Below are 27,238 nucleotides of genomic sequence, written 5' to 3'. Positions count from 1 at the left end.
CGGCGTTATGTGGTGGTGGTTCTCTTCTATAGTAAAGGTGGAGATGGTTTTCAGGTGCTGAGTGAGAGAGATAAGATTAACGTGTGATGAGAGTGGAAATCTCGGAGAGTTGCATATCTTGGAGATCGGTTAGGAAAAAAGATTAGGGTTTCCGTTTTAAAGGGGTGGAGAAAACGAAGGGACATCTCAAGGGATCTGATTTCTAAGACTGAGTTGGTATTCGATTTGTGTTTGTACACTAAATCGTTTTTTTAGTTTGAAGCATTAAAAATTGTACTTTAGGATTTAATGATAGTACATGTGTTCTGATTGGTTGAATCTCATTCACTTGGATCACTATTCATTAAATCTATACCATTCAAACTTATTTCAAGGGATGAGATTTCACAATTCCTTGTTTTAAGACTTTGTCTTAAAAATTGATGAGCCCAACATTATCTATGCATTATAATGTAATGTATATATATATATATATATATATATATATATATATATATATATATATATATATATATATATATATATATATACACGGGTTGACGAGTTGACTCGCGAATCCAAACTGATAATCCAATACAACCCATGAAATAAATGGGTTGGCGGATCAAAAATCTCAATCCAAACCCGTCTATTTTCGGAATGGATCTGTGTTCGGTTACAAGTTTGATCGAAAGATGTCACCCCTTATTTGCGTCATTTTCCTCAATATCGCACAATTTCGTCTGCTATTATTTTTTCTAAATAAAACTTTGGGAGAAAAGAATAATACTAACAAAATGACGAAGCCAATTGAATTCCCCTCAATCTATGCTTGTGGCTTCCAAACCCTAATTTTCTCGCACGTCGCTTAACCAAAAACCCCTGTTGTTCACGAAACGGAAAACTAACAAAAAGATCAAGATCCGAAATGAATTAAAACTGTTCAATTTTGTATTATAACTGCGTCCTTGAACACGCAAGAAGCTGTCTTTTCGGAATTGAAGAAGACAGAAGGGAGTGAAAATCCCCAATTTCATGACCCGACTTCGTCAAATCAATCGATCAACAATCGTTTTCTGCTCTGGTGATTTTCTGTTCATATACACGAATTGATTAGAATTTGAGCTTGGAATCTATGTAATTGCATAAGTATCGATGATAACCGAGAAAATTAGGGTTTCGTTATATTTTCTTAGCTAGCAGAGTTTCGTTGTACTTGTAGTAATCGTGTAGGAGGTCTTTTGATGTATTTCGTTGTTGGTTATCTTAGTCATATCTGATACTTAATTACACTTTGGTGACCTAAGTTTCAGACGCCTAATCCATGTGTTCGATATGCTCGGTGAACATACAATTAGTTGATCATTCTCCTGACGCGTTCTATGAAAATAACGCTTAAATTGCATTACGGAATTGATGAATATGCTGTGCAGGTAGAAATTGTTAGTATTGGTTGGCTTGATGGGTGCTCCTAAGCAGAAATGGACATCTGAAGAAGAAGCAGCTCTGAAAGCTGGAGTTCTTAAGCATGGAGCAGGAAAATGGCGCACAATTCTTAAAGATCCAGAGTTTAGCAGTGTGCTTTACCTGCGCTCTAATGTGGATCTTAAGGTTTGCATTTTTTCATATGTCATTTTCTGCTAGAGGGTATTACATATCTGAAAATTTCTTTTAATTGTTGGTTTATTGACTTGGATCAGGACAAATGGAGGAACATGAGTGTAATGGCAAATGGATGGGGATCTAGGGAGAAGGCTAGGTTAGCCCTGAAAAGAGTGCAACATGTCCCTAAGGATGACAACCCTCTCTCACTCACAACTGCTGATCCCAGTGATGAAGATTCAGGTGATGTGAGACCTCTTCAGTCTTCTAGTGGTTCTCCACAAGTTGGTGCTTCAAAAAGATCTATGATAAGGTTAGGCCCTATTTCTTCATTCTACTTAACACTGACTGCTGTATGGATTAATGATGTTTGTCTGGATAAATGATGATGAATTGCTGTATGGATAAAGTGATGTATGAACAAAGAGTCAAAGACTATTTCTTTGTTACATTGAATAGACCTTCTGAATGACACTTAATGATGATTGTTCCCTTTGTCTGGAATTAATGTTGACATCAACTGACAAATAGCTACAAATATCCCATACATTGAGGTATATGTGTTACCAGAATGGTGGATTGTTTATATAATGCGCTATTCATTATACATTTGAGGATCACTTCTTATGAATCATTGTTATTTAGTCTCTAGAAGGTGATGGTATCAATAGTTATATACTTACATAGTATATGGCCATTTTACCTTTTGTACCATTTACAGGCTGGACAATCTTATAATGGAGGCAATAAACAACTTGAAGGAGCATGGTGGCTCTAATAAGACTACCATTGGCACATACATAGAGGTATCTGTGTTATATTATGTTTTTTTAGCTTTTAACTATTACTTTTTTTTTTAACTAGCATATTTAATAATAACAGTAATAACAACTTTTGAACCTTAAATGCCTCTAGTTCCACTTTTTAAATGACATCTGCCTTTTGTTTTACAGGAGCAATATTGGGCACCTCCAAATTTTAAGAGACTTCTATCAATGAAGTTAAAGTTTCTGACTGCAACTGGAAAACTAGTCAAGGTATAATCTGTGTTATCAAATGCCATGTGTCATCTAATTTTTATATAGGTATTCATGAAATATGTTCTCAAATCATTACTCATGTTAATGTGATTTTTTTTTTTTTGTTAAAAGAAATTATTTATTTTGTGTTGCAGACAAAACGCAAATATAAAATTGCATCAGCAAATGCATCATCATCTGACAAGAAAAGGGTTTCTACCATGTTACGATTAGAGGGAAGACACAAGGGTTCTTCTCCAAAAGTTGATAAGGATGAAATCAATGTTCCTACAAAAGCTCAGATTGATTTAGAACTTCAAAAGATGAGGAGTATGACACCGCAGGAGGCGGCTGCCGCCGCTGCTCAGGCGGTTGCAGAGGCGGAAGCTGCCATAGCGGAAGCAGAAGAGGCGGCAAGGGAGGCAGAGGCAGCTGAGGCTGATGCAGAAGCTGCTCAAGCTTTTGCAGAGGCTGCTATGAAGACACTTAAAGGGAGAACCACGCAAAGGATGGTAAATGTTAATCCTTTCTTTTTGACAGGATAAGACAATACAGGTTGTACTGTGTTTGACATCTCTTAAAAGAGACTAAGAGACTGATGTCAATGGGACAAAAGTTGGACTTCTTTTTTTCATCTAAAAAGCATAAAAAGGTGGGATTGGGACAAAAAGTACAATTTTTTATCCCATCTTAAAGAGGTGGGACTACGACTGGAATTGATGTCAATGAGACAAAAATTACAATATTTTAGTTTTATGCATATAATGTTGTGACAATTATAACTTGTTGCAGATGATTCGTGCTTGATGGAAATGGGAATGACAAGGGCTTCTGTTATACATGCTTTGAAGTGGATTTTTGATGAACTTTGCAGTTGTAAATATAGTTTGTTGATTCAGAATTGTTCAACTGGCAAATGAGAACGTTTGGTGGTTATTATTTTTTTTTTTAAATATATTTTATAAAAAGGGAGTAAGATAGAATAAAACATTGGTTGCTGTTGTTGTTGGTTGTCAACATGAGATGTTTTGATTTTACATATTGTATTGTGATATTTTTTTGGTATGCTTAAATTTTTTTATTTTTGTTTTCGAAGTTAGGAGCTCAGGAAAAAGTCAGTATTAGCCCTTTGCTTGAACTAAATATGATCATATCTTACATTCATGTCTTTACCTATAAATCAAATAAATTACAAAAATACAACAAATATGTGTCATCTATTATTATATTGGCGTTGAATCTGATTATATTTTGCAGATTGTTAATTGTTAAGTTTCACTTATTATATTGGCTGAAAGTGTATTGCTATTATAGAGAAAAGTATTTTTAGTTTTAGCTAAAAGTCAAAGTATGTTGTCTTAATGAATAAAAGTCATATTTTTTACTTAGGCTCTTAAAGAAAAAGATAAGAAAGGAATTGATGTTGTTGGAAGGGCATTATCTTTTTGGAAGTAATTATATAAGGAGAAAGGGAATCTAGAGCTAATACAAAAATATTTTTCAAGGAAGTTGACACTTTAGTACAACTAACTTTCGGCCTTGTCCTTTTTTTTTTTTTTTTTTTTTTTGTGGAATTAGTTCCTCAGCTTTCAAATTACCTATTAATTACGTTTTTATCCACAATTTTAAAGGTTCAGCCAGTTCCAATGCTTCATTGGCAAGGCTGACCTGAAAACATCATCTCTCATGTAAGACACAACGTCAAGGGTTATTAATTGAAACCCTTAATCGGCACACTTCCTTCACCTTTATTCCCATATTCGAAACCCCAAAAACCCTAAGGGCTATGAAAACGCTTCAAGCACAATGTCGTCGTCTTCTTCCTTCAACTCAGCCGTTCCTCACTTTGATAACGAGGACAAAGTCAATAAATCTTAAGGTGACTTGAAATCACTGCAAAGGACATCGTGGACGGCAAAAAAATCCCGTGCACACTGCTTTTTGAATTGTCCCAACTCATTGGTAATCTCCGATCTGAGCAATATTTGTTTATTTCTTTACAATGTGATAAAAGGTAGCTTCGATTTTGGTAAATGTCATGTATTATTTTAATTTACAATGTTTAGGTTAGCTGAAATTTTGTTCAATGATGTTTGGTGACTTGCGATGTTTGATCTGTGATGTTTTGAGCTAAAATTTATTAAAATTCTTTGATGTTTGAATTTTCAAGCTCGGTTTTAGATGTTTGATTACTATTTTGCTTTTTGACTTGGATAGATGATTGAAAGGAGGAGTTGTAGATTCTTCCATTGGATAGATGATTGGCTGCAACCAGGATACTACACAAAGAAGTTGTATGGCATGAAGCATGAATTAGAGTCGTTGTAAGTTTACTTGTGAAGGCCAAGAATGACAAAAGAGTTGTTCAACTGGAAAGGTTGGTGGCTAAACATGAAGCTACGATTGCAAGGTTGAAGAGATGCTTGATGTGGACTTGATTTCCTTATATCTACTTGTTTGGAGGGTTGGTTTGGTGTGTCATGAAGTTATGGAAATGATGACATAATTTTTAAAGCTTTTTTATGGTTGATGTACAAATTCCAACGAAGATGCATGTCTTTTGTACGGTTGATGTATAATTCCAAGCAATATGAATGTCTTTTGTTAGATTATGGTAGTGGGTTCAATTGTGGATGATTGGGTGGTCTTTTGGTCCTAGAAATCAGTTTGTAAGATACTCCTCTATATAAGTTAACGGAAATTGTACTTGGAAAGTTGTATTGACCTTATTATAATGACTAGTGTTCTATTATTTAAACTTATTTTGTTTGTGAAAGCGTGTATCAGTAAATGAAATATGCAGGAGTGGACCACTATGTTCCCGTTGAATGTGCAGAAAATGAGTAATTATTAAACAGTTAGGACCACATTGTTTAGGTGTATCTACACCATGCACAAATATTGTTAATGTACCATATTGGCCATTTGTGTGCATGCATGCAATAAATTATGGAACCAAGTGTCTAACATGATAAATTTATTGGAAGTAAATTAAAACAACTTTCATAAAAATAAAAATAAAACATTCTAAATTAGGCAACATTGTTTTCTACATGATAAAGACCATTATCCTACAATAAAAAATCTTTCATACAAACATTCCAATTTAGACAACCAAGTTTTTTAAATGACATACAAACAAGTTTCATAAAAGACAATCAACTATGACCATATTACCAAACACTAATTTACTCTATATTAATAGCTTTTTCCTTTGAATTCCATGGATCACCATCATTACTAACTCTTTTATCCAGCTTCAACTTCAAGATTCTATTTGACTTTCTTTTTCTCATCCTTTTCAACAAGTTAGAAATGTGTGGTACTATTAGGACATCTGGAACTTACACTTCATCTACTGCCTCTTGAACCTCCACCTCCTCCACTGCCTCTTGAGCCTCCACCTCCTTTAATGCCTCTTGAACCTCCGTTTGCTCTAATGTCTCTTCAAGTAACACCTCATCAAACAAGTCATGTAAATCCACATTAGCCCGAACTTGTATTGCTTGTGTTTAACTTTCTTCCACCTCAAATGGTGTGACTTATATCTCTTCCTGTATAGAATGGAAAAAACTAAACAATCAAAGTATGTAATAAATGAGAAACAACTAAGCAACTACAGTGTTTTTAGTGCATTACATCCATTTGTCGGTTGGCATTAACATTTTGTTTCCTTTTCTTCTTAACATTTAGCTTCTAGGGTCTTCCAATTGAACAACTTGCTTTATTGTGACCTGGTTGCTTGCAAATACCGCACTTGATCCCCCTTTCGCTTTTAGAAACCTTCTTGGTGTCATTATTATCAGTTGACTTCTTACTCTTCTTTGTTTGTGTTCTTCCATTATTATCGGTGGCATCCCTCTTCCTTTTAACTTCCAAGCATCCTTCTACTCATGGGAGGTAATGGTGGTGTGTATTCATTTTTTGGTCACATGTTAGACCCATTCATGCCTGCAATTATATACTTATAGGATTTCATGTAGGTAGTGTTATTGAACATTTTGTCCACATAATCCTCCACATTCCTATTGAGACACACCACACTAGCTAAATAATGGACATAACCATATCCATTGAGTTGTCATAACCTACATGAGAAAGTTCTCTTCTCTAGATCAACCTCATATGCATCTCCAATTCTCCTCCCCTCAAACTAATTCAAGCCAATTGGTAGTACAATGTAATTTCTTTAATAGTTTATTGAGTACCTCTCTTATTTTTAGGCATACTTGACTTCCCTATGCTTGTCCCTTCAACTTGAACTTGTATAATCTTTCCATCATATACAATCTTAATTCCTCTAACATTGTGATAAAAGGCTTTTTTCTAGCATCCACTATGAGGGCATTAAAGCTTTCATACATACCATTCTCTACAGCAACACAACATCTTCCAGTTTGGTAAATTGCCAATGACCAAGTCTTTGGGTCTTTGTCCAACAGGTACTTATAAGCATCTGGATTTATCATCTCAAGCTCTCTCATTGCAGTTTTGAATGATTGTTTAGTTGTTGATCTTGCAGCTCTCTAAAATAAGGTACTATAGTAGGCACCACTATACATTTTTTGCAAATTTTGATTTATGTGTCTAGCATATTGTTTGTGCTTTATAACAACAAACCTTAATAAGATTAGATATGAACAAACAAATCATAGATAATCAATACATATTATAATAAAAAATTAGTAAATACCTCGTGCCCATCTGACATTAAGCTGTATCCATTTCCTAAATGCAATTGCAAATCATCAATCAGATTATCCAAAAACCACTTCCAATTCTCTTTGTTCTCAACACATATTACTACCCAATGCAATGGGATAAATCTGATTGTTTGCATCTCTGACAATAACACATAGTAATTCTCCTTTACAAATGCCTTTCAGAAAACATCTGTAAAGTCTTGTTATCCTCGTGCATCCCTCTATCCATCCTTTTTTCACTCCGTCAAAGCAAACATAAAAATTACTAAAGTACTTCTCCCTATATGGCATGTTGTTGACATCCATTTTGACAATAGAACTTGTATTTTATCTCCTAATCTCTTCTCCATATGGCCATAACTTTGCATAATGTTCCATAACAGTTCCATCTATTAGTTGCAAAGCATATTTCTTAGCCCTCCTGCATTGACCAAGACTGACATAAATACTAAACTTCCTAATAACTTCTAATCTTAATTTTTTGACACTCATCTTTTGTCTGCGTAAGATTTGTTTGGTATAATGACTAACTATCCATGAATATGAAACCAATGAACCTAACTTGAAGTCCCTAGCACAATTATGTTCTAAGTTCAAAGATTTAATTTGGAAGTTGTCTTCATCACTCATCCATGATGCCCATAATCTGAAGGTACACTTACCATTGCAACAATGTGCCAACAACCTTTTCCTATCATTTTTAACAAAGCATAATTGGTACCTATTGGGTACGACATAGTTACACAACATAGCTTTTAATTAAGCTGGATCTTTAAATCTCATACCAAGTATGAGATTTTGTTTCTTCTAGTGTGTTGACTCATTAAAAATGGCATGAACTTGACTTCTGGGTTAACTTTCATCCTCATTTTCTACATCATAGTTGGTATCCTCCCGCTCCACCTCTTATTGAGCACACAATTTAGTCAAGAATTCATCGTTACATGTCTTATTCATAGTAACTATTTCACCAATAAAATCCATTGTCACATCCCTAAGCGTACCTATGTCATCATCCCCACCACTAATGCAAGAGTCATGGTCATCATCTCCTCCTTCTAACTCAAACATATCATCTATTCCATCACCAATATGGTCAACATAAAGGGATATTTGATCATCAATTCCATATGCATCAAAATATGAAACCTGCATAATCCATTTCATTCGAGATATGCATAAGGCCACTCAAAAGGGAAGCACGTGGCTCATAGTAGTATAGATTTTTACAATCTAATTGCATGAAACCTTCGAGAAAAGTAATACATTATGAGTGTCATACCAGAAAAATCATGATATGTGAATGTGAATTTCATACCGTTAGTGTAAGATAAAGGACAACGAATAAACACCCCCTTAAAATTAAGTTCCACTATCGAAAATATTGCATTGGGGTTCGAGGTTGACATAACTTCTTCTTCCTCCTACTTCACTTTGTTCTGTGGAGGACTTGTAAACCCTAGCTCTGGTTGAAGGTTTTGGAGTATTGCTAATGAAAACGACGACTAACAATGAACTTAAGTCCCTCTCATTTACACTCGACTCGTCTCATTTAACTTGATAAATACGTGGAATTGCCATCCTGCCCGTGATTTTCTTTTTATTCGTTGTTATAATTAACACGTATGCAAAATAACCGGTTCATCCAATTTCCTTGCTCAAAATGACATAATTAACAGATAATTTGAAAGTTGAGGGACTAATTACGCAAAAAAAACCTTGAGTGACCAATCCAGGATAAAGCCAAAAGTTAATTGTGCTACAATATCAATTTCCCATATAAATTTATATGTGAGATCGGACAAAACAGAATAAAATAAATGTAGATAAAGAGACATAAATTGTTAGATAGTCAAACAAGACTATTAAAATTTTAGTTAAGATAATGTTAGATTTTTAAGATAATTGTTTTGTCTAATAATATATATTCCACCAATCACAAAATGACATTTGGTATAAAAACTAAAAAAATATGATAAGTGTGGAACTACACCCATTGTATCATTACGATAAAATGGCTCATAGAACACTCCACCACCTAACACGGCTTTAGCAAATTTGAGAGAAAATCGACTTACTTTGAGTAAATACACCAATTAAGGGTTACATAACTCACTTCGTAAATAAAAAATAAAAAATATATAAAAAATGTAAAAATATAAAATAAAAACTCTTTAATGAAACGTACTAAGCTTTAATGGTAAAGTGTATTTAACAAACTAAAGATCAAGGTTACTCTAAGAAAGATGGCATGGTCACATGCACTAACGAGTCTAGAACATAAACATACGTAGTTCACTATTTAAATAAAACTGATATATAAAAATAAAATGGTGAAAAAATACTGGTAGCAAGTCGGATTGTATAAAGAAAAAACGATTTAAATCATTAACAATTGAATCCAAAGATGTCTAATATCTTGAAATATTTTGACAATTGGATCATTAGTAACACTATCTAAAACAAAAAATTTAATATAGGATATAAACTATGACTTAAAAATTATATTTGTTTATTTTTTTAATGGGTAATTAAGTATTTGGACTATTGAGATATACAATACAGTTATGATTTATATTAACTCTTTGTCAAGCATAATAAGATAGGTTAGGAAGTTCATAAATAAATTTTATACATTACTTGTATAAAGAAAAAAAATTAGGTGTGTCAAATGACCCATCTTCACAATAGATATACTCGTCACCCACGTGTCACATGTCTTTAGAGCTAATATGGTATGGTTTTTTTTGAAAGATGGGATTCTTTTACGAAAAGTAATATGTTTAGTACAAAAAAAATTATTTTTGTAAAGAACTAGATTATATCTACAAATAAATTTTAAATACCATTGGTATGTTTTCCGCTTATAGGTTTTAAACTATCCCAAAATGACTATGATGTTAATATGTAAAGTCTTGAACTCTCCCATTATTTTAACCTTAATTGGGGGTATAGATCTAATCTTTCTTCTGTTGAAAGGACTTTCCCCTCAACTTACTAGTCTTATGGTTTTTGTCTTAACAGTAAAATGTTAACACTTTAACAAGTTAGATCCAAATTTAGTTAAGTAAATTAAGTCAAATGTCATATCTTAATTCTTAACCCCCAATATTAGAAAAACAATTCCCAATCCTAATAGATTTTGAATTTAGCTCTTACCTAACAATTAAACAAAATTTCTAATTTATTTATTTGAATTCACTAAATTTGAAATGTTAATAAATTATTCTTATTTAATTTTCATATAAAAATTAATTTATTCTATAAGAAATCACATTTAATTTGTTTTGAGAGAGGGAGAGAGAGAGAGAGAAAAAGGAACATCACCGAATAAATTAAAATAAGAAATATATTATAGGTAGCTTGTTATCATTAGAATGAATAGTCATAAACTCATAATATACAACACATTGTAGTGTTGGACAACAAAATCCTCCATTACAATCTTTTGATCTTTCATGGTGTAGCTCCAGACCAGTGAATTAAAATCGAGCAATTATAATAACAAACGTATTTCAAATTTATGATTCAGGAGCAGGAGCAGGAGCAGATTCTTCTCCATTGACCTCAAGTTGGCTATAGTTTCCTTTAGACTTGAAGAGTTGAATATGGTGATGCTTGCAATACAACCTGCCCTCATGAGCAATGTAATTTGAAGGGCTTATGGTGCACCCGCCATGGCAGCACTTGAAACAGCTTCTATGGTATGCAGATCCATTAACAGTAACCTACATTCAAATAGTTTACAAACGATAATGCTAACTAAATTTACTCATTTTTTGCACTTTTTGTAAAGAATTTTAAAGGAAAAAAAAAAAAACGATATGAAATGGTAATATTTTTACCCTTTCAGTTGGATAAACGGTCTTGGAACACCCAACACATTTCTCTCTGGTACCCCCGAATAAATTTGAGACCTTGGCTGCATTCTGTTAGATAAAAAATCGTTGCATCAATAGCACATTGTCACAAGATAATTTTTATTTTTTTTGTCGTGATAAAAAATCGTTGCATCAATAGCACATTGTCACAAGATAATTTGTCCAAAATACCTCAGCGTTAACTGGTTTTTCGATCTTGAACTTTGGTGTTCCTGAAATATATCAAGCACAAAATATTTTTTGAGGAATTTGTAATTTAAAATATTGAAATGTATTCAGAAAATAATATTTATTTATTAAATTAACCGTCAAAGCTCTTTTCCAAGCTGCCAGTTCTCTTGAAGAGTTGATCGAAGTGAGGCTTGCAATACACCACTCCGTCGAAAGAATTGAAGTTGCTAAGCTGCAAATATTTCCGATCAAATTATATTAGTTTTATGTTATATAAGTTAACTTTTTATTAATTTTATCTGTCCGTTATTTTACGTGTTTTATTTATGATATTACGAAATGAAAAGGATTTTTATTTGGGTCATGTTGATTTTAGAAATTAAATGAAAATTGAATGAAAAAATGGAATATAAAAATGAAACATAATATTGTTTATAAAAAATGAAAAAGAATCTAACCTTGAGGGTACGGTTGCAATGATGGCATCGGAAACAGGCTTTGTGATAAATACGTTGATTGGCTGCTAGCTTATCAACCAAATATACAGTTTTATCACAAACTGCACATTTTTGTGTTGTTGCTACAAACCCTCCGGCCATTTTTTTTTTTTGTGAACAGAGTTCTTTTTCTCTTGTTGTAATTACAATAAACAACTTGAGAAAAAGAACTCGATCAAACTCGTTTATTTTCTACATTTTAATCTTATTTTTCATATCCCTTAAATAGGGAGATAAACATTATTGAATAGTGGGTTTGGAGCAAATTAAGGAAAAGCTATGATCCGATCAGCATGCATTCCCATTGTAAGTCTTTTCCCTTTTCATTACTCCATCCCTTATTTTTCTCTAGAAGGATTAATAAAATGGCCACAAGAAAAGTAAAATTTTCAGCCGTCCAGGTCATTTCGTTTGATAATGTAGCCCAACATTATACATATGCTGAATAAAATTAGTGATAAACATTGAACTAAACTGAGATAAAAACACAATTTGATAATGAGTTTGATTAAACTTCTACAAACAAATGGTAGAAATACACCCTAAATACATTTACAAATTACACACACATACACTTGTAGTAACTGTAAAGATGAAAGCCTATCCATGCATGCCGGCATGCTCATTAGAACAGATTTTCATTCTCCCAGACCATAATTACTTTTGATATCTATTTAGCCAAATGATTTGATAAAATAATTGTCCATGCACAAATATAATCCAACAAGGGCATTTGGTCTAGTGGTATGATTCTCGCTTCGGGTGCGAGAGGTCCCGAGTTCGATTCTCGGAATGCCCCTTGAGTATATATTTTTCTCGGATTTTTTTTAACAATGATATATATATATGGAGATAGAAGTATAAACAATCGGGCATTTGGTCTAGTGGTATGATTCTCGCTTCGGGTGCGAGAGGTCCCGAGTTCGATTCCCGGAATGCCCCCCACTTTTTTGCTGTTTTCTTCTTCATAACCGCATATATTTTGATTAAACAGAGATTCGAATGTCACAAACTGAAATTTGGAATAATATGATTAATTAATATCTTTGGACTTTCGAGCTGATTTTGTCGTCAATGTCTGGTATAAAATAAAATTTAGAATTCAATACATAATTAGATATTGATCTCAAACTGTTGGTAGAGTTGTTATTAACTACATTACAAGAAAACACATCAAGGGCATTTGGTCTAGTGGTATGATTCTCGCTTTGGGTGCGAGAGGTCCCGAGTTCGATTCTCGGAATGCCCCTCTTTGTTTTTCATTTTTTGGTGAAGACACACAAAAGATATAGAACTGTGCAAAGAGTTACTATTTTGGGGTGTATTCTTCTATGCATATTCTTATATGGTCCCAAAAGTATTACTCTGAGAGTTTGAGACTCTGAGAGAGTTGTGACCACTGACCACATTTCCATATCCAACAAACACAAGGGTTTTGAGTCAAAAGTTGGCTCTGATTCTCTCCATTTGTGACTTGGTTATCTGTTTTTGTTTCTAAATGTAGAGCTGGTGATGTTAATGGTGATAAAGTTTTTGTTTGGTAAGGATATATGTAGTACTGCTGCTCAGTGACTGATTCCACCTACAAGTATACAACTGAAAAACTTTCTTATATTCGTTGTATTTGCAAGATTTTATAAGAGGTTCTTATAATATACCTTTCCATTGATTTAACATCTTATGGTTACTGATGATTTTAGTGTGAACAGAATAAATAGAAACATCAAATGGGCATTTGGTCTAGTGGTATGATTCTTGCTTAGGGTGCGAGAGGCCCCGAGTTCAATTCTCGGAATGCCCCCTATATTTTTAAAGCCATATTTTTTTCTCATGGTGCTGTCGTTTTTATGGAAACCAGTACACACACTCATTCATATTTAATGCTTGTTAAAGTCCACTCTCACATAAAAATCCAAGTGGGTTTTTCTCATGGTGCTGTCGTTTTTATGGAAACCAGTACACACACTCATTCATATTTAGTGCTTGTTAAAGTCCACTCTCACATAAAAATCCAAGTGGGTTCACAGAATTCGGAAAATAGCAATCAACAGAACTTTCAGATAAACATCTAATTATGGGAGTATTTCTAAACTTTGAACATAATCAACTAACTAGATATGACTGGTGTTACTAATCATCAACAAATGTTTATCTAGATACCTTCAATAGATAACCAATACTATCTCCAAAAGTTGTTAGATATATTCATCAAGTGCCAAATGGATTCATAAAGTTCACACTCTGCATATTGGCCTTTATCTTCATCATTAAAGACATTACATCCGTATCTAATACATATGCACCTAATACTCACGTTTTGACAACAATTTCTCAGGGTATGTTTTTTCTTTTTCATGCTAGTGCAAGTTTAAGTGGGCCAATAAATACAAGAAATCCTATAAACATATGAATTGTGAAGCTTCATATGATCGTCTCAACTCTCAAGCAAGATTACTTTGCTGGAAGCCTAGAAATCTGCTATATGGTGATGAGATGTTTTAGATGTGAAGAGAAATGTTCCTTTGAATAGTTGATGATATAGTCGGTTCGTATTTTAGATTATCTTGGAACCCTAGAGGCAAAATGCCTTTTAGTCAATAGAGTGCACATATGCAATACACAACTAGTGTAAGAGAATTCTTAACGCGTATGACGAGTAGTTGAAAGTCTACAAAATTATTGTACAAGTGTTATTCAATAGTATATGGACATTAACATTTGTATAAATTGACTGTCAATGACTTACAACTTCTGTATATTGTATATGAATTCAAACATGGATTTCCCGAAAGGCTAGACAACAGTGGTGGATGGAATGGAGTGGTTGTCAGGTGTCTACCCCCACCCCATACAAATATTTCGTGTGTGTGTGTATATCTCTCTCTCTCTCTCTCTCTCTATATATATATATATATATATATATATATATATATATATATATATATATAGATCCGGTAAGAAATTTTTTTTGGTAGGAAGGTAAGAAGTTTTTTTTTCTACATATTTTTTTACGAACAAAATAATTGAATCACTAGATGATTCATTTCTAAGATGATTCACAAAAAAAAATTCTCAAAAAAACATCTTTATGATTCATTTTTAAGTAAATTAAGAAAAAATTCATTTTTATGATAATTTTAGTGAATAACAACAAAATCATTGTATAAATGAATCATAAAGATGTTTTTTTGAGAATTTTTTCTTGTGAATCATCTTAGAAATGAATCATCTAGTGATTCATTTATTTTGTTCGTCAAAAAAATATGTAGAAAAAAAAACTTCTTACCTTCCTACCAAAAATTTCCTTCTTATTTGATCTTGACTCTCTCTCTCTCTCTCTCTCTATATATATATATATATATATATATATATATATATATATATATATATAGATAGATAGATAGATATATATATAGATAGATAGATAGATAGATAGATAGATAGATAGAGAGAGAGAGAGAGAGAGTCAAGGACCACCATTTGTTTTTTTTAAAAGGCCATATATAATATAAAATGTATGTTGATTAGCCCCCTTTAATTCTTTTATGGTTATTAGCGTATTAAACTGGGAAAATGATTCTTGAAGGTAATTAATTTTTGCATTTGTACTCATTTGATCCCTTTCCTTTTTATTGTATTCAATATACCTTTGAATTTGTTGTTTATGTTCACCATAACCCTTTTGACCGACTTTTAACCTGTGATAGCCGGTCAAAGGGTTATGGTGAACATAAACAACAAGTTCGATGGTATATTGAGTACAAAAAAAGAAAAGAGACCAAATGAGAACAAACTCAGCAGTTGGTTACCCTCCTGAGTCATTTTCCTCGAAAAGTTAAATGAAATTAAAGTTGAAAAATTATCAAAGACTGCAACCTTCTTTGGCTATAACATATATGAAGAACGTTTCAGAGGAGTAACTTCGTTAAAACATGGTCTATGCTATGCTTACTGTGGTTAGCTGTCAACACCTCTCTTCAAAATGATATGATTGTGCATGAGAGGTATATTTATCAGCATAAACGTTTACCTCAAGGTATATTATGGTGATGTGTCTGCAAAAGCGGCATGATATTGTACATATTGATTTGTATCTCATCCCATGAATTCGATCTTAAAGCTAAGAAAACTAAAAAATCACAACACTTGTGATTCCGCTCATTTGTAGACTTGTCTAGAATCCATGATACGATAATTCATTCGATTGAAATGTAAATGTAGTCATGAAATGCACATGCTAAGTCAAGATTCCCCTAATAAATATTCAAATGCATTACAAAGTTGTACATGTATGAATAATGTTCTTTCGTGGGTTATGTTTTGAAGAGAAGTAAGAATGAATTTCATAAAGTCATTAATATCAGTAGGAGTTGACGTGAGATTTGTTGTAAATGAGTAAAGGGAAAATGACTCAGTAGGGTAATCAACTGTTGAGTTTGTGCTCATTTGGTCCCGTTCCTTTTTTGTACTTAATATACCATCGAATTTGTTGTTTGTGTTCACCATAACCCTTTGACCGGCTATCACAGGTCAAAAGCCGACCAAAAAGGTTATGGTGAATACAAACAACAAGTTCGATGGTATATTGAATACAAAAAACAGGAAAGGAACCAAATAAGTAAAAACGCAAAAGTTAATTACCCTCAAGAGTCATTTTCCCTATTAAACCAGAACCACCTTGTCAAAGGCCCAAGTAATATGCCACTTTAATATAATTTGCATAATGGGATACACTACTATTTGAATTCAATATTTATTATTAAACCTAACACAAAGACACATGGCATATCCCTTCTCGCCTAGCTATGTAAACTGTTATTTGTACTATGTTTTCCTTGCCGCGGTTTAGCTCCTTGCTAATTGTGGTGTTTGGATTCTTTTTATGATATTTGTTGTTTCAAAAAAAATGACGAGTTTGACTTTAAAGATCAATTCATTGCTTTTGCTACTGATTTTGCTACGCTAATTAATCATGTAACTTTTTATTTTTATTACATTTAGTTTTTCTAGTAATTAATAACTGATAATATTATCAATTCGTAATAACTACAATATTTATGGTTTTATAATTTGGTTTATTATAATTATAAATTTATAAGGTAAATTATGAGCAAGAAAATAACATTCGGTTAGTGATAATACTAAAAATGATGTTTATAATATACATCCACAACCTAATAAGAATATTAACATAGCAGAGCCTAATAATATTCAACCTATAAAACTGATATGTCAGATTTATGAGAGGTAAAATTAGATTCTTTGATTTGTGATCCAGGAAAACGACTTTCAATCTTAAGTTATCCGGTAACCAACATGACGAGATTAGATGATTATATATTAAACTTGAACCACACCAATTTTTAATTCTTAGCAATTTTTGTCTTTTAAAAATTTAGATCATTACTTTATGTGTGTATAACATTATATTTTAATATATTATTGTGACTTAAGACTATCTGCCATTTTTATTCTTAAATCATAGCCCCACCCCTACTCAACAACAGTTATTGTACACATTGGTCTCGAAGGAATTATGCTTGAAGGGCAGCCTTGCAAAATGTATGGGTTTAGTATGCATTTTTTTGGTGTGGCCAAATCCAACAATATAAACCTCAATCAACCACAATTATTAAAAGTCATATTAAATGGAACTGCACCCAATTGTTCATTCCAAGTTAACCCAGTACACTACAATCATGGGTATTATACTATTATTTCGCCGATGGGATATATCCCAAATTGGGATACTTTTGTCAAAACATTTACTTATCCAAATGATAGATAAACGAAAACGGTTCAAAGCAACACATAAATCAGTAAGGAAGGACATGGGACGAGTTTTTGGTGTTGTTAAAATTCGTTGGGGGTATATGTTTGAAACCATGCATAGACAATACATACTAAAAAAATTATAAATATAATGTATGGTTGTTTTATAGTACAAAATATGATTTTAAAAGATAATGCGGTATGTAATAAGTGAGGTCCATGGACCCTCCTTGAAATTGATTTTCACCATATATATACATCTTTATTTTGGTAATTAGATACAAGGTTCTATTTGGCATCCACTGTCAAGATATGAAATATTAGAAACTTCTTTAATTTTTCTTTCTTTTCTCCCTCTATACCTAATTATTCCATTCCTTTTCCCTTTGGTTGCTAAACTGCCGCCGTCGACGGAATTAGAACCGGCAACCCTAAGTCGCTAATGAGTAAGGCATAAAATGGACCCTGGTTGAGTTTTGTTATGGCTCCGCCACTGGGTATAATGATATGTCATTTTCACAAAAACAATCTTCCAACCAATCAAAAAGGTCTAAACATTAATCAAGATACTCTTCAAGGAATGTATTGCCAAAAAAACCCACAACAACCTTCGATCTGGTCTTGCGAAACACACTATAAACTTCTAAATAGTAGTTGTAATTCTTTTATGATGTTACTTATTTAGTTGCATTTTTTATTTTGAGTTATTTGTTTAGTTGTATTTTTTTTACTAAGTTTTAAATTTAGTGTATTCTTTTAATCTCTATTTAATTTAACATTTTAATAAAAAAAAGAGTGTGAGATGGTGTAACATAGAAAGATAAATAATTTCGAAGTGGGAAAATAGAAGAAAACGTATGATGCTAATATGGATAGTGGGGTGGAGGGATGGAAAAATGACCATTCCCTCCACCTTAAGGGCACTATACATATGTCACACTAGATCGTCGCCTCTAGCTAGAAGTCAAGTTTTTAAAGCTTAAAGCCAAGTAACCTAGGCATATATTTTAAATGTACAAAATATGTTCAATATAAGCCACTTCATGAATATACATACGATATGCAACCATATAAAAGTTGTATCACCATACCATGCAACCATATAAAAGTTGTATCACCATATTAGGACCATCACTTGACCTCCAACTGACCACCTCCCCCCCCCCCCCCCCCCCCCCCCCCCCCCAATAAGAGCCTAGTGGTTGAGGTGTTAAGTTATAAAGAAGAGGTCTAAAGTTCAAACCTATAAATGACTAAAGTATCACTAATGCCCCTTGATTTACTCCTATGAGATATGATGGGCCGTGGGAAGGTTCAGCATGGTTCGCCAAGATGGTGCAATTTACCATTGTTTTAAAAGTGTTCACCAAATTTCACCTAAAAGTATATGGAAGACAGTCTAGTATTATTCAAAATAATAGGACTAACTAGTATACTATTAATGTGACTCACTTAATGTCACATATCACTCCAAGTGAGATTTATATCGGTACATCATTACACACGTTAAGAAATGGTACATGTAGAGGCAACATATGTCATGGATGTATCTTTATATGTACAAGAAGTGACTTTGTCTCGTGGATATAGTTCATGAGATTTGAAATTTTATGAGAAAACAATATATATATATATATATATATATATATATATATATATATATATATATATATATATATATATATATATATATATATATATATATATATATATATATATATAAGTGACATGTCACCAATATAGGTCCAACATGAAATATGCCCTATGAAATTTTAATGGAATGCAGTAACAAAACCATGTGGAGGCGACTCGTGATGAAGGTTACTATGTATATGGATGTGGTAACAATGTTATATATATATATATATATATATATATATATATATATATATATATATATATATATATATATATAAGTGACATGTCACCAATATAGGTCCAACATGAAATATGCCCTATGAAATTTTAATGGAATGCAGTAACAAAACCATGTGGAGGCGACTCGTGATGAAGGTTATTATGTATATGGATGTGGTAACAATGTTTTGCTTTTATAACTTTGAATGTTTTGATATAACACCATTAAATATATATATGGAGCCTAAGATTATTTCTCTAAAAGAGTCCTTATATATATATATATATATATATATATATATATATATATATATATATATATATATATATATATATATATATATATATATATATATATATATATATATATATGAAAATAATTTGCAAAAACACGAAAACAAGGAAAACCTATGAGATTGTGTCACCTCAACCTTATATTTTAGACGAGAATTCGTCCAAACTTTAAACTACATGATGATAATCGTTGATACATGAGAAATTGTTTCATATTAGCAAATCATGTTTTTTAACTTTTTTATTATGAAAACTTGAATTTAAAAATGGTTAAGGACGTGAAAAAAAATTATTAAAACCACCTTTAAATCTTATATTACCATAACACTTTCCAATGTAAATTTATTATATTTAATTTATTTCTAATAAATTTAATTTCTAAAGTACATGTGTTTTATTTTTATAAGATAAAATATGTTTTCGTATTTTCGCTATATGTGTGTGTGTGTGTGTATATATATATATATATATATATATATATATATATATATAGAGAGAGAGAGAGAGAGAGAGAGAAACATACGGGATCATGTCGCAATAATGTGAGATACACTAACACTCTCCTTCAGAGTCGAAGGCTTGATAAATATAGTCAGGTATTTGCTGAGCTGTAAGGGTGTGTGACGCTGACTTTGATACCATGTAAATATATGTAGACCCTAAGATTATCTCTCCAAAAGAGCCCTCGTGGAGAGAATGAAGACTCCAACATATATAGAGACATAAGAGACCATGTCGCACGAATATGAGATATACAAACACATATTGTTTTGTATTTTGTTTGAATGTTATGTATTAGATTTTAAGGTTTTTGAATGCATGCTTTTAATGGTTTGTAAAGAACTTAATCCTTTTATTACTAGATTAAAAAGAAATCATTACTACATAATTCTAAAAACATTCTTGACGATTTACAGTTTAATAAAAAACAAAAAGTAAACCATAAACTCTAACAAATCCAAAAAAAAAGACCTAGACTAAAAGGAAACCCTAATAACATATGTATAAGGTGATGAACTGTGAAAGAGTGAGACAAATGTGTTATTGAAATTTAAATATTATTTACGCACTAGATATCGTTTATGCATATCTTTTATTGGCTTGTGCCTTAAGTTTAGGGCAATCTATTTTTATCTTTTTCTATGTATTTTTATTAATAGAATAATGAATCTTATGCTGTCAAGTTCTAGATAGTATCAGAGTATGTCAACGAAACTCTTACTGACAACAACTATATAGATTGGTCTCAAGAGAGCCACACATGTGAGACTTTCGACCGGTTTAAAATATTAACAGAACTGGGATAAAATATTAACCAAGTAGGCAATATCTAGATACGAAATCTCCATTATACATTTATGCATCTAATTACCCCAAACATATGCATGTCTACGTAACTATTATTGATAACTACTATGCAGATTAATCTCAAGAGATGATGAAATTTCTCTTTGCCAAAAATAAGATTGGTTTTGTTGATGGGTCCATCGTGAAATCAAAAAAGGATTAAACTGAATACATGTCCTTGATGCGTTGTGATGCCATGGTAAAAGGGTGGCTCACAACAGAAATGGAGAATGGAATAAGGAGCAGTGTAAAGTATGTTCACATTGCTTCTACGATCTGGAAAAATCTAAAGGAGTGTTTTGGGAAAGGAAGAGCGCCCATGGCATATGAATTAAAACAAACACTCTCAATGATGCATCAGAACGGAGCCACTGTGTCCGTCTATTACCCTAAGATGCACAATCTTTGGGATGAAATCAAATTTGTGCTTCCAATGCCTCGATGTTCCTATGATGGTTGCACATGTGATATCGGGAAGAAGTTAATTAAGGTGAAGGATAAAGAGGAACTTTATGGATTTCTCATGGGTTTTGATAACTCTTGCTCCATTATCAGAAATCAAATCCTCACCATGAACCCCATACTAAGCCTAGGGAACGCTTACCATCTTGTCATTGAGGACGAGCGCCAAAGGGCTATTTCAAACAACAAGAAAATCGTCATAGAAGTTGCATCCTTCAAGACCTTTGTGACTCGCTGGAGAAGGAAGCCAAAACCAAAAGCATGACAAAACACTAAAGGAGAAAAAATGGGTGGATGTGATGGAGCATTTTACCTTCTATGAAAAGGATGGTCACTCATGAGATGGATATTTCAAACTAACAGGCTATCCGGAATGGTGGCTAGGAAACAAGGAACGTGGAGAAATGAAACCAAAGACAACTTTCACCGAACGTGGATGTGGCACACCTATTTATGGATTAACCAACAAATAGTATGAGTCTTTTCTAAGACATTTTTCTGAAACATGCAATTTCGGTAAGGAGGTCAATACCTCAAAGGCGTTCATAACCAGTAAAGGTAATAATGATAATTGTTGGGTTAGTGATTCATGATCAATTGAACACATAACACATGATGCTGGTATACTTGAAAATAAAACTAAAAACTATTTTGAAACACCTATTATCATTCCTAATGGGGATACCGTACCAGTTGAAGGAAAGAGAGAATGTTCCTTGCCATGAGGAACTAAGATAAAAGGAGTTTTACATATTCCAAGGTTTACTTGCAATCTTTTATATGTTAGTATAATGTGCAAAGATTTGCAATTTGATATAACCTTATTTCTCATTTTTTATGTCATGCAGAAACTTCACCCGAGGAACTAGATTTTCTTAGCAATGGTTCTTTTGATAAACTATATGATTCTTAGTCCAAGGCAAAACATTCTAGATTACCCTTTTCGCATTGTAGTATTAAAAGCAGTAATTGTTTTGAGCTTTTACATTGTGATATTTGGGGTAAATATTGTGTTCCATCTCTATCTGGTGCAAGTTATTTTTTAAACATAGTTGATGATTTTAGTAGACTTGTCTGGATTTTCCTTCTAAAATTCAAGCATGAATGAAGCTAACAATTGCTGATAAATTTTCTCAACATAATAAAACCTTTATTTAGAAAAGCTGTTCAAAGAATTTGTATTGATAATGGTGGTGAATTCACTTCAAATGACATGGAGAGGTTTTACAATGATGATGGGATTTTACTTGAAAGTACTTGTCCTCACACCCCATAACAAAATGGACTTATGGAAAGAAAACACGGACACTTGTTTGAAACCACTAGAGCTCTAATGTTTGAAGCCATTTTGCAGAAATGATTTTGGGGAGAATGTATTAATAGAAACCTTTATCATCAATCGACTTCCTTCAAAGGTTATTAGGAATGTAACCTCTTATGAGATTCTTTTCAATCAGAAACCTGATTGTTATCATATGAAGGTTCTTGGTTGTCTTAATTACTATAGAACCACTATTACCAATGGGTATAAGTTCGAGGAAAATAGGAGACCATGAGTGTTCACGGGGTATCCACAAGGAATAAAAGGTTACAAAATCTATGGTATTGAAGACAAGAGGATAATTGTGTCAAGAGATGTGAGGTTTTGTGAAAAAAAGTTCCTTTTTTGACAAAGTGACCCATACACATGACAATATAGACCCTTTTGATCTACAAGTTGAACAGGCCTAATTTGATTATCCATGTGAGACTTTCAAACCCAAAAACACACCTACCAATCACCAGCAAAACCTTGACAAAACTTGGACCATGACACTATACATGTAGGCTAAAGTCATGACACATCAAACTAAAGGGACGACGTTAATAACATAGATAAAATAAAGATGGAATGCCCTAAACTTAAGGCACAAGCTAATATTTTATCCCAGTTCGTTGCTGACCCAAGACAACCACACTTGGATTCCATTCACAGGGTTCTTTGTTATCTCAAATGCACACTTGGTTTCTAGAACGGATTAGTTTAGGGATTCAAGGAGTCAAATGCATGGTTTTTGCATAAAACTAGGTGTTAAAAAGTGACCATAAAGAGGTCATGACGTGACAAGAGACTAAATGGAAAATGATGATTTAAACTGAGCTCACGTAGAATCTCACGATGTGAGATGTACTGCAACCAAAACCCATGATCTTTTAGGGTTTCCTTCTTATTTAAACCACATAAAACTCAATTTAGGTTTCCTTAACAGCCTCCTTTGTCCCTAAGCACAAAAAAACCCTAACCCTAGTTTCTCCTTGTGATTTTTGAGCTTTTGGTGGCTTAAAGAAGAAGAGATCGCCATTAGAGAATAATTTTATCTTGGAATATTCATTTGAATCTCCTAGCAATATCTTAGGACCATTGTGAGTAACCAAGATTCAAAAATTTTGATTCCTTGTTGCTAGATCTAAGGTTTTATGCATGGTTATCCATGGTTAGATGAGTTAGAGTGTTAGGGCTCCATAAAGTTAGAAAATTTATGGGTCCTTAGAGTCCCTTGGTGAGTATCTGTGATGAATTTGAAGTTTGGATGATATTTGAACTCAAGCTTGAGGTTTTGACCTCATTTTATTCATTAATGCCCTAGTTTGAGGTCAAGTATTGTATTGGACATGCAAGACCTTCAAGCATCGATTTTTATGGCCTTTGGGGTGTTAGGAATCCTTCTGGGGAAGACAAATTAATAGCTTAATAAATTAATAATTTTATGTTGGATTAGATGTCTAAGCCCATAACTATTATTGGTATGTACTCGACCCGAGAGTAGCATGGTCCGTTTGGGTTGCACTTCACCGGAACAATTTGTATGGATATTATTTTGAGAATAGTATGTCTATGGTTTATTAATATATTATAAGTTATAATATATTAATATGAAATCATATTATTTAATTAGTATTGATCAAGAATTAATTTAGTGATCAAAAGGAACTAATTAAATATGGACTCTTATATATAGGATGGGCCAAGTTCATTTAGGTTGGGCTAAGCTTGCATAGATATTCCATGGAGTTTTTAACCCATAGATCATATGGAAATGAATGGTCATTGGTATTAGGGTTTACATGGATGTAACCCTAATCCTCCATACTATATAAAGAGGTCTTTGGCACATGAAATGGCACTGGTGTGTGTGAAAACAAGAGTGGGCTGATTTCTAGTGTGATTATTATTCTCTCAAGCTTTCCAAGGTATTTTTGGTGATTTCTGATTCCACTTGAGGCATCCACATTATTGGTGCTAGGCTCTTGAAGCTCCAAGGAATCAACCACAATTAAAATGTATGTCGTCCCACTAAGTTTTATATTACAAGTACCCCATGGTATGTTAGTTAGGATTAGAACCTTGGAAATATCATATTTGCATGTATAATAGAGAAAACATAGATACAAGGTTCCTAGGGTTGCATGTACACCATAGGAGTGTTAGAATGCTTAAAACTCATCAGTGGTATCAGAGACTAGGCTTGGTTTTCAGTTATACTTGATGCAATTGCTGAAAAAAAACGAATTTTATGTTGTCTGGACTGGGGACTCGACGAGTCTGGTGAGGGACTCGATGATTCCAAGCTCAAATTCATCCAACTCGTCGAGTTGGTTCATGCACTCGAAGGGTTGGACCCCTTGACAGCATATCTTCGAGTTTTAAGGCTGGAATTGGACTAGAATCATTACACTGAGTTGTTTTTGAACTTATAAACCTATTTTTGATGTGATAATGATCATTCTAATCCAATTCCAAAGATAATTGTCAAAATTTTCATGTTTTGTATTAGTTTAATGGTTAGGCTAATTACATGAAATTTGTTTGATTTGAATTGTCTTGTTCATATAAGTTTAATCTAGATCATAGTTTTTCTTGACATGTTTGTTTATTTAAAAGATGATCTAAATGGCCTTTAATGGATTCCATAACTTGTCCTCAAGTTATGGAAAACCAAAAGTCTTTCTTATAATTAAAGAGGCTTAGGTTATGAACTTGAAGAGTCTTTTCCATAAATTGTTTTATGAGTTCCATAACTTATCCTCAAGTTATGGATGTCCAAGAGTCTTGCCATTAAAACCCATATTAAATTCATAAGTTATAGAAATGAAAAGTTTTTTAATAGTTTAAAAACTTGCCCTCAAGTTTTGAAATTTGTAAAGTCTCACACACACTTTAATTCCAAACCCTAGAGTTTTAAGAGTTAAAATTCAACCCTTATACTTTATATTATTATAAGTTTATATATATATATATATATATATGTGTGTGTGTGTGTGTGTGTATGTATGTATAAGAGCAAGTCAGTCTTACCGTTAGTAGGTCTCATTTACGAAGTCGGTCTATAAGGAGGGGGGATATAAGGTTGTTGCCTATAAAATGGCAGCTTAATGGGTGTTCACTCTCACCCACCGCTTCCTTGACTGGTGGAGGGTCGTTAGACGAACGGGTAGGACAATGACTATAATTCTCATTATAAGTATAATGATAAATATAAAGTAACTAAACCTTTTATAAATTCTCAATCTTAGTTACTTTAGGAAAATGTGAATTTGGTGCTAACCGATAAAATTACACTTTGTACATTACCAAGTTGTTGGTGGCGTGTGTATGGGTAACCGACACACTAACATGGACTAGTAAGAGTGGCAAAGGGTGACTTAATGTTTATCATAGATCGGTGGAGCGGGTGTGGGTAACCGACACATCGATTAGGTGATAAAATTAAGGGTATCAAGTTAATTTGCATGGTTATTCACACCTTGTTTGTGATCCTCGGCATCCCAATCACAAACTTGAGAGGGAACAATCAAGATTTAAACATGCCATTGAAAAGTTCAATGAATCTCAAATGATCTAGGAATTTCAATCCAATTAAAACCTAATACCTATTTTGTTTTCATGGTGGAAATTGGTGAATCATCATTCGCCTACCTTTAAATATTTTGTAGCTTGGATTACAGCATCCCTCTTCCAATTTATAAAATATTGTGTTGGGTTCTAGCCTTAATATTTCACATTGGGTGTTATATTAAGGATTTAAATCAACTAACTTTAATTTATCCCATTGTAAATGTATGGTTCAGACAACTATGGTCTTCCTAAATCTCTTGAAACAAGCTTTTCTAATGAAGATGATTTCCCGCAATTAGATCATGGAAATCATACTTCTCTTCCTCCACCTCCCCCGATTATTCTCCTTGAACCACAAGCTCAAAGACTTGAAAAGTTCAAGATCACTCAAGCCCAACTTGCAATGAAACATAAAGATGGAATATATGCGTGCACTCATGTCTTAGAGATGAAGTCACACATTGACAGGTTAAGAATGTTGGGTGTCGTTCTCCCAAGGAAGTTGGCTATTGACTAGGTTCTTCAATCACTTCCTGAGTCGTTTAGTGAGTTAATTAAGGACTACTATGTGACAAATCACGACATGACCCTTATTGATCTTTCTTATTTTCTTGTTGTTGCTGAATGAAGAATGTTTTGGCGCACTGGAAAAGTAAATTTGGGTGGAATGTCTATTTCTCAAACTTCCATGGACATTGACAATGGTAACATTGGAAGTCCAGAAAAGTTTTCTCTTCCCATTAGAAAGTGATATTACCATATTTATACATATTTTTAG

The 27,238-nt window shown here is 32.9% G+C and overlaps 3 protein-coding genes and 4 non-coding genes across 7 annotated transcripts; 6 read left to right on the top strand and 1 right to left on the bottom strand.

Moving 5' to 3' along the window:
* The first annotated feature begins 743 nt into the window (after positions 1 to 743).
* On the top strand, positions 744 to 3,681 carry TRB1 (telomere repeat binding factor 1). The gene is made up of 7 exons (XM_078995666.1): positions 744 to 1,063; positions 1,413 to 1,590; positions 1,680 to 1,894; positions 2,303 to 2,387; positions 2,535 to 2,618; positions 2,756 to 3,112; positions 3,393 to 3,681. Exons 2-7 carry the CDS (start codon positions 1,441 to 1,443, stop codon positions 3,405 to 3,407), a joined length of 906 nt encoding a protein of 301 aa, XP_078851792.1. The 5' UTR covers positions 744 to 1,063; positions 1,413 to 1,440; the 3' UTR covers positions 3,408 to 3,681.
* Positions 3,682 to 10,675: 6,994 nt separating this feature from the next.
* Positions 10,676 to 12,037, bottom strand: LOC145047406 (pollen-specific protein SF3-like). The gene is made up of 5 exons (XM_078995667.1): positions 11,814 to 12,037; positions 11,491 to 11,587; positions 11,356 to 11,396; positions 11,149 to 11,232; positions 10,676 to 11,031 (listed from the first exon to the last, which is right to left on the bottom strand). The coding sequence occupies exons 1-5, from the start codon at positions 11,952 to 11,954 to the stop codon at positions 10,825 to 10,827; spliced, it is 570 nt and encodes a 189-aa protein (XP_078851793.1). The 5' UTR covers positions 11,955 to 12,037; the 3' UTR covers positions 10,676 to 10,824.
* Positions 12,038 to 12,579: 542 nt separating this feature from the next.
* On the top strand, positions 12,580 to 12,651 carry TRNAP-CGG (transfer RNA proline (anticodon CGG)). Its single transcript has one exon. It is a non-coding gene; the product is annotated as a tRNA-Pro (tRNA).
* Positions 12,652 to 12,722: 71 nt separating this feature from the next.
* Positions 12,723 to 12,794, top strand: TRNAP-CGG (transfer RNA proline (anticodon CGG)). The gene has a single exon. It is a non-coding gene; the product is annotated as a tRNA-Pro (tRNA).
* A 235-nt stretch (positions 12,795 to 13,029) lies between these two features.
* On the top strand, positions 13,030 to 13,101 carry TRNAP-UGG (transfer RNA proline (anticodon UGG)). The gene has a single exon. It is a non-coding gene; the product is annotated as a tRNA-Pro (tRNA).
* Positions 13,102 to 13,581: 480 nt separating this feature from the next.
* On the top strand, positions 13,582 to 13,653 carry TRNAP-AGG (transfer RNA proline (anticodon AGG)). Its single transcript has one exon. It is a non-coding gene; the product is annotated as a tRNA-Pro (tRNA).
* Positions 13,654 to 21,294: 7,641 nt separating this feature from the next.
* Positions 21,295 to 21,849, top strand: LOC145046531 (uncharacterized). Its single transcript, XM_078994817.1, has one exon. It carries the CDS (start codon positions 21,295 to 21,297, stop codon positions 21,847 to 21,849), a length of 555 nt encoding a protein of 184 aa, XP_078850943.1.
* Positions 21,850 to 27,238: the final 5,389 nt, after the last annotated feature.

This window comes from Lactuca saligna, chromosome 5 (assembly GCF_052625555.1).
Source record: "Lactuca saligna cultivar CGN05327 chromosome 5, ASM5262555v1, whole genome shotgun sequence".
Classification (NCBI taxonomy): Eukaryota; Viridiplantae; Streptophyta; class Magnoliopsida; order Asterales; family Asteraceae; genus Lactuca; species Lactuca saligna.
The sequence above is the reverse complement of the archived record's forward strand: the minus strand, read 5'-3'. Positions and strand labels throughout refer to the sequence as shown.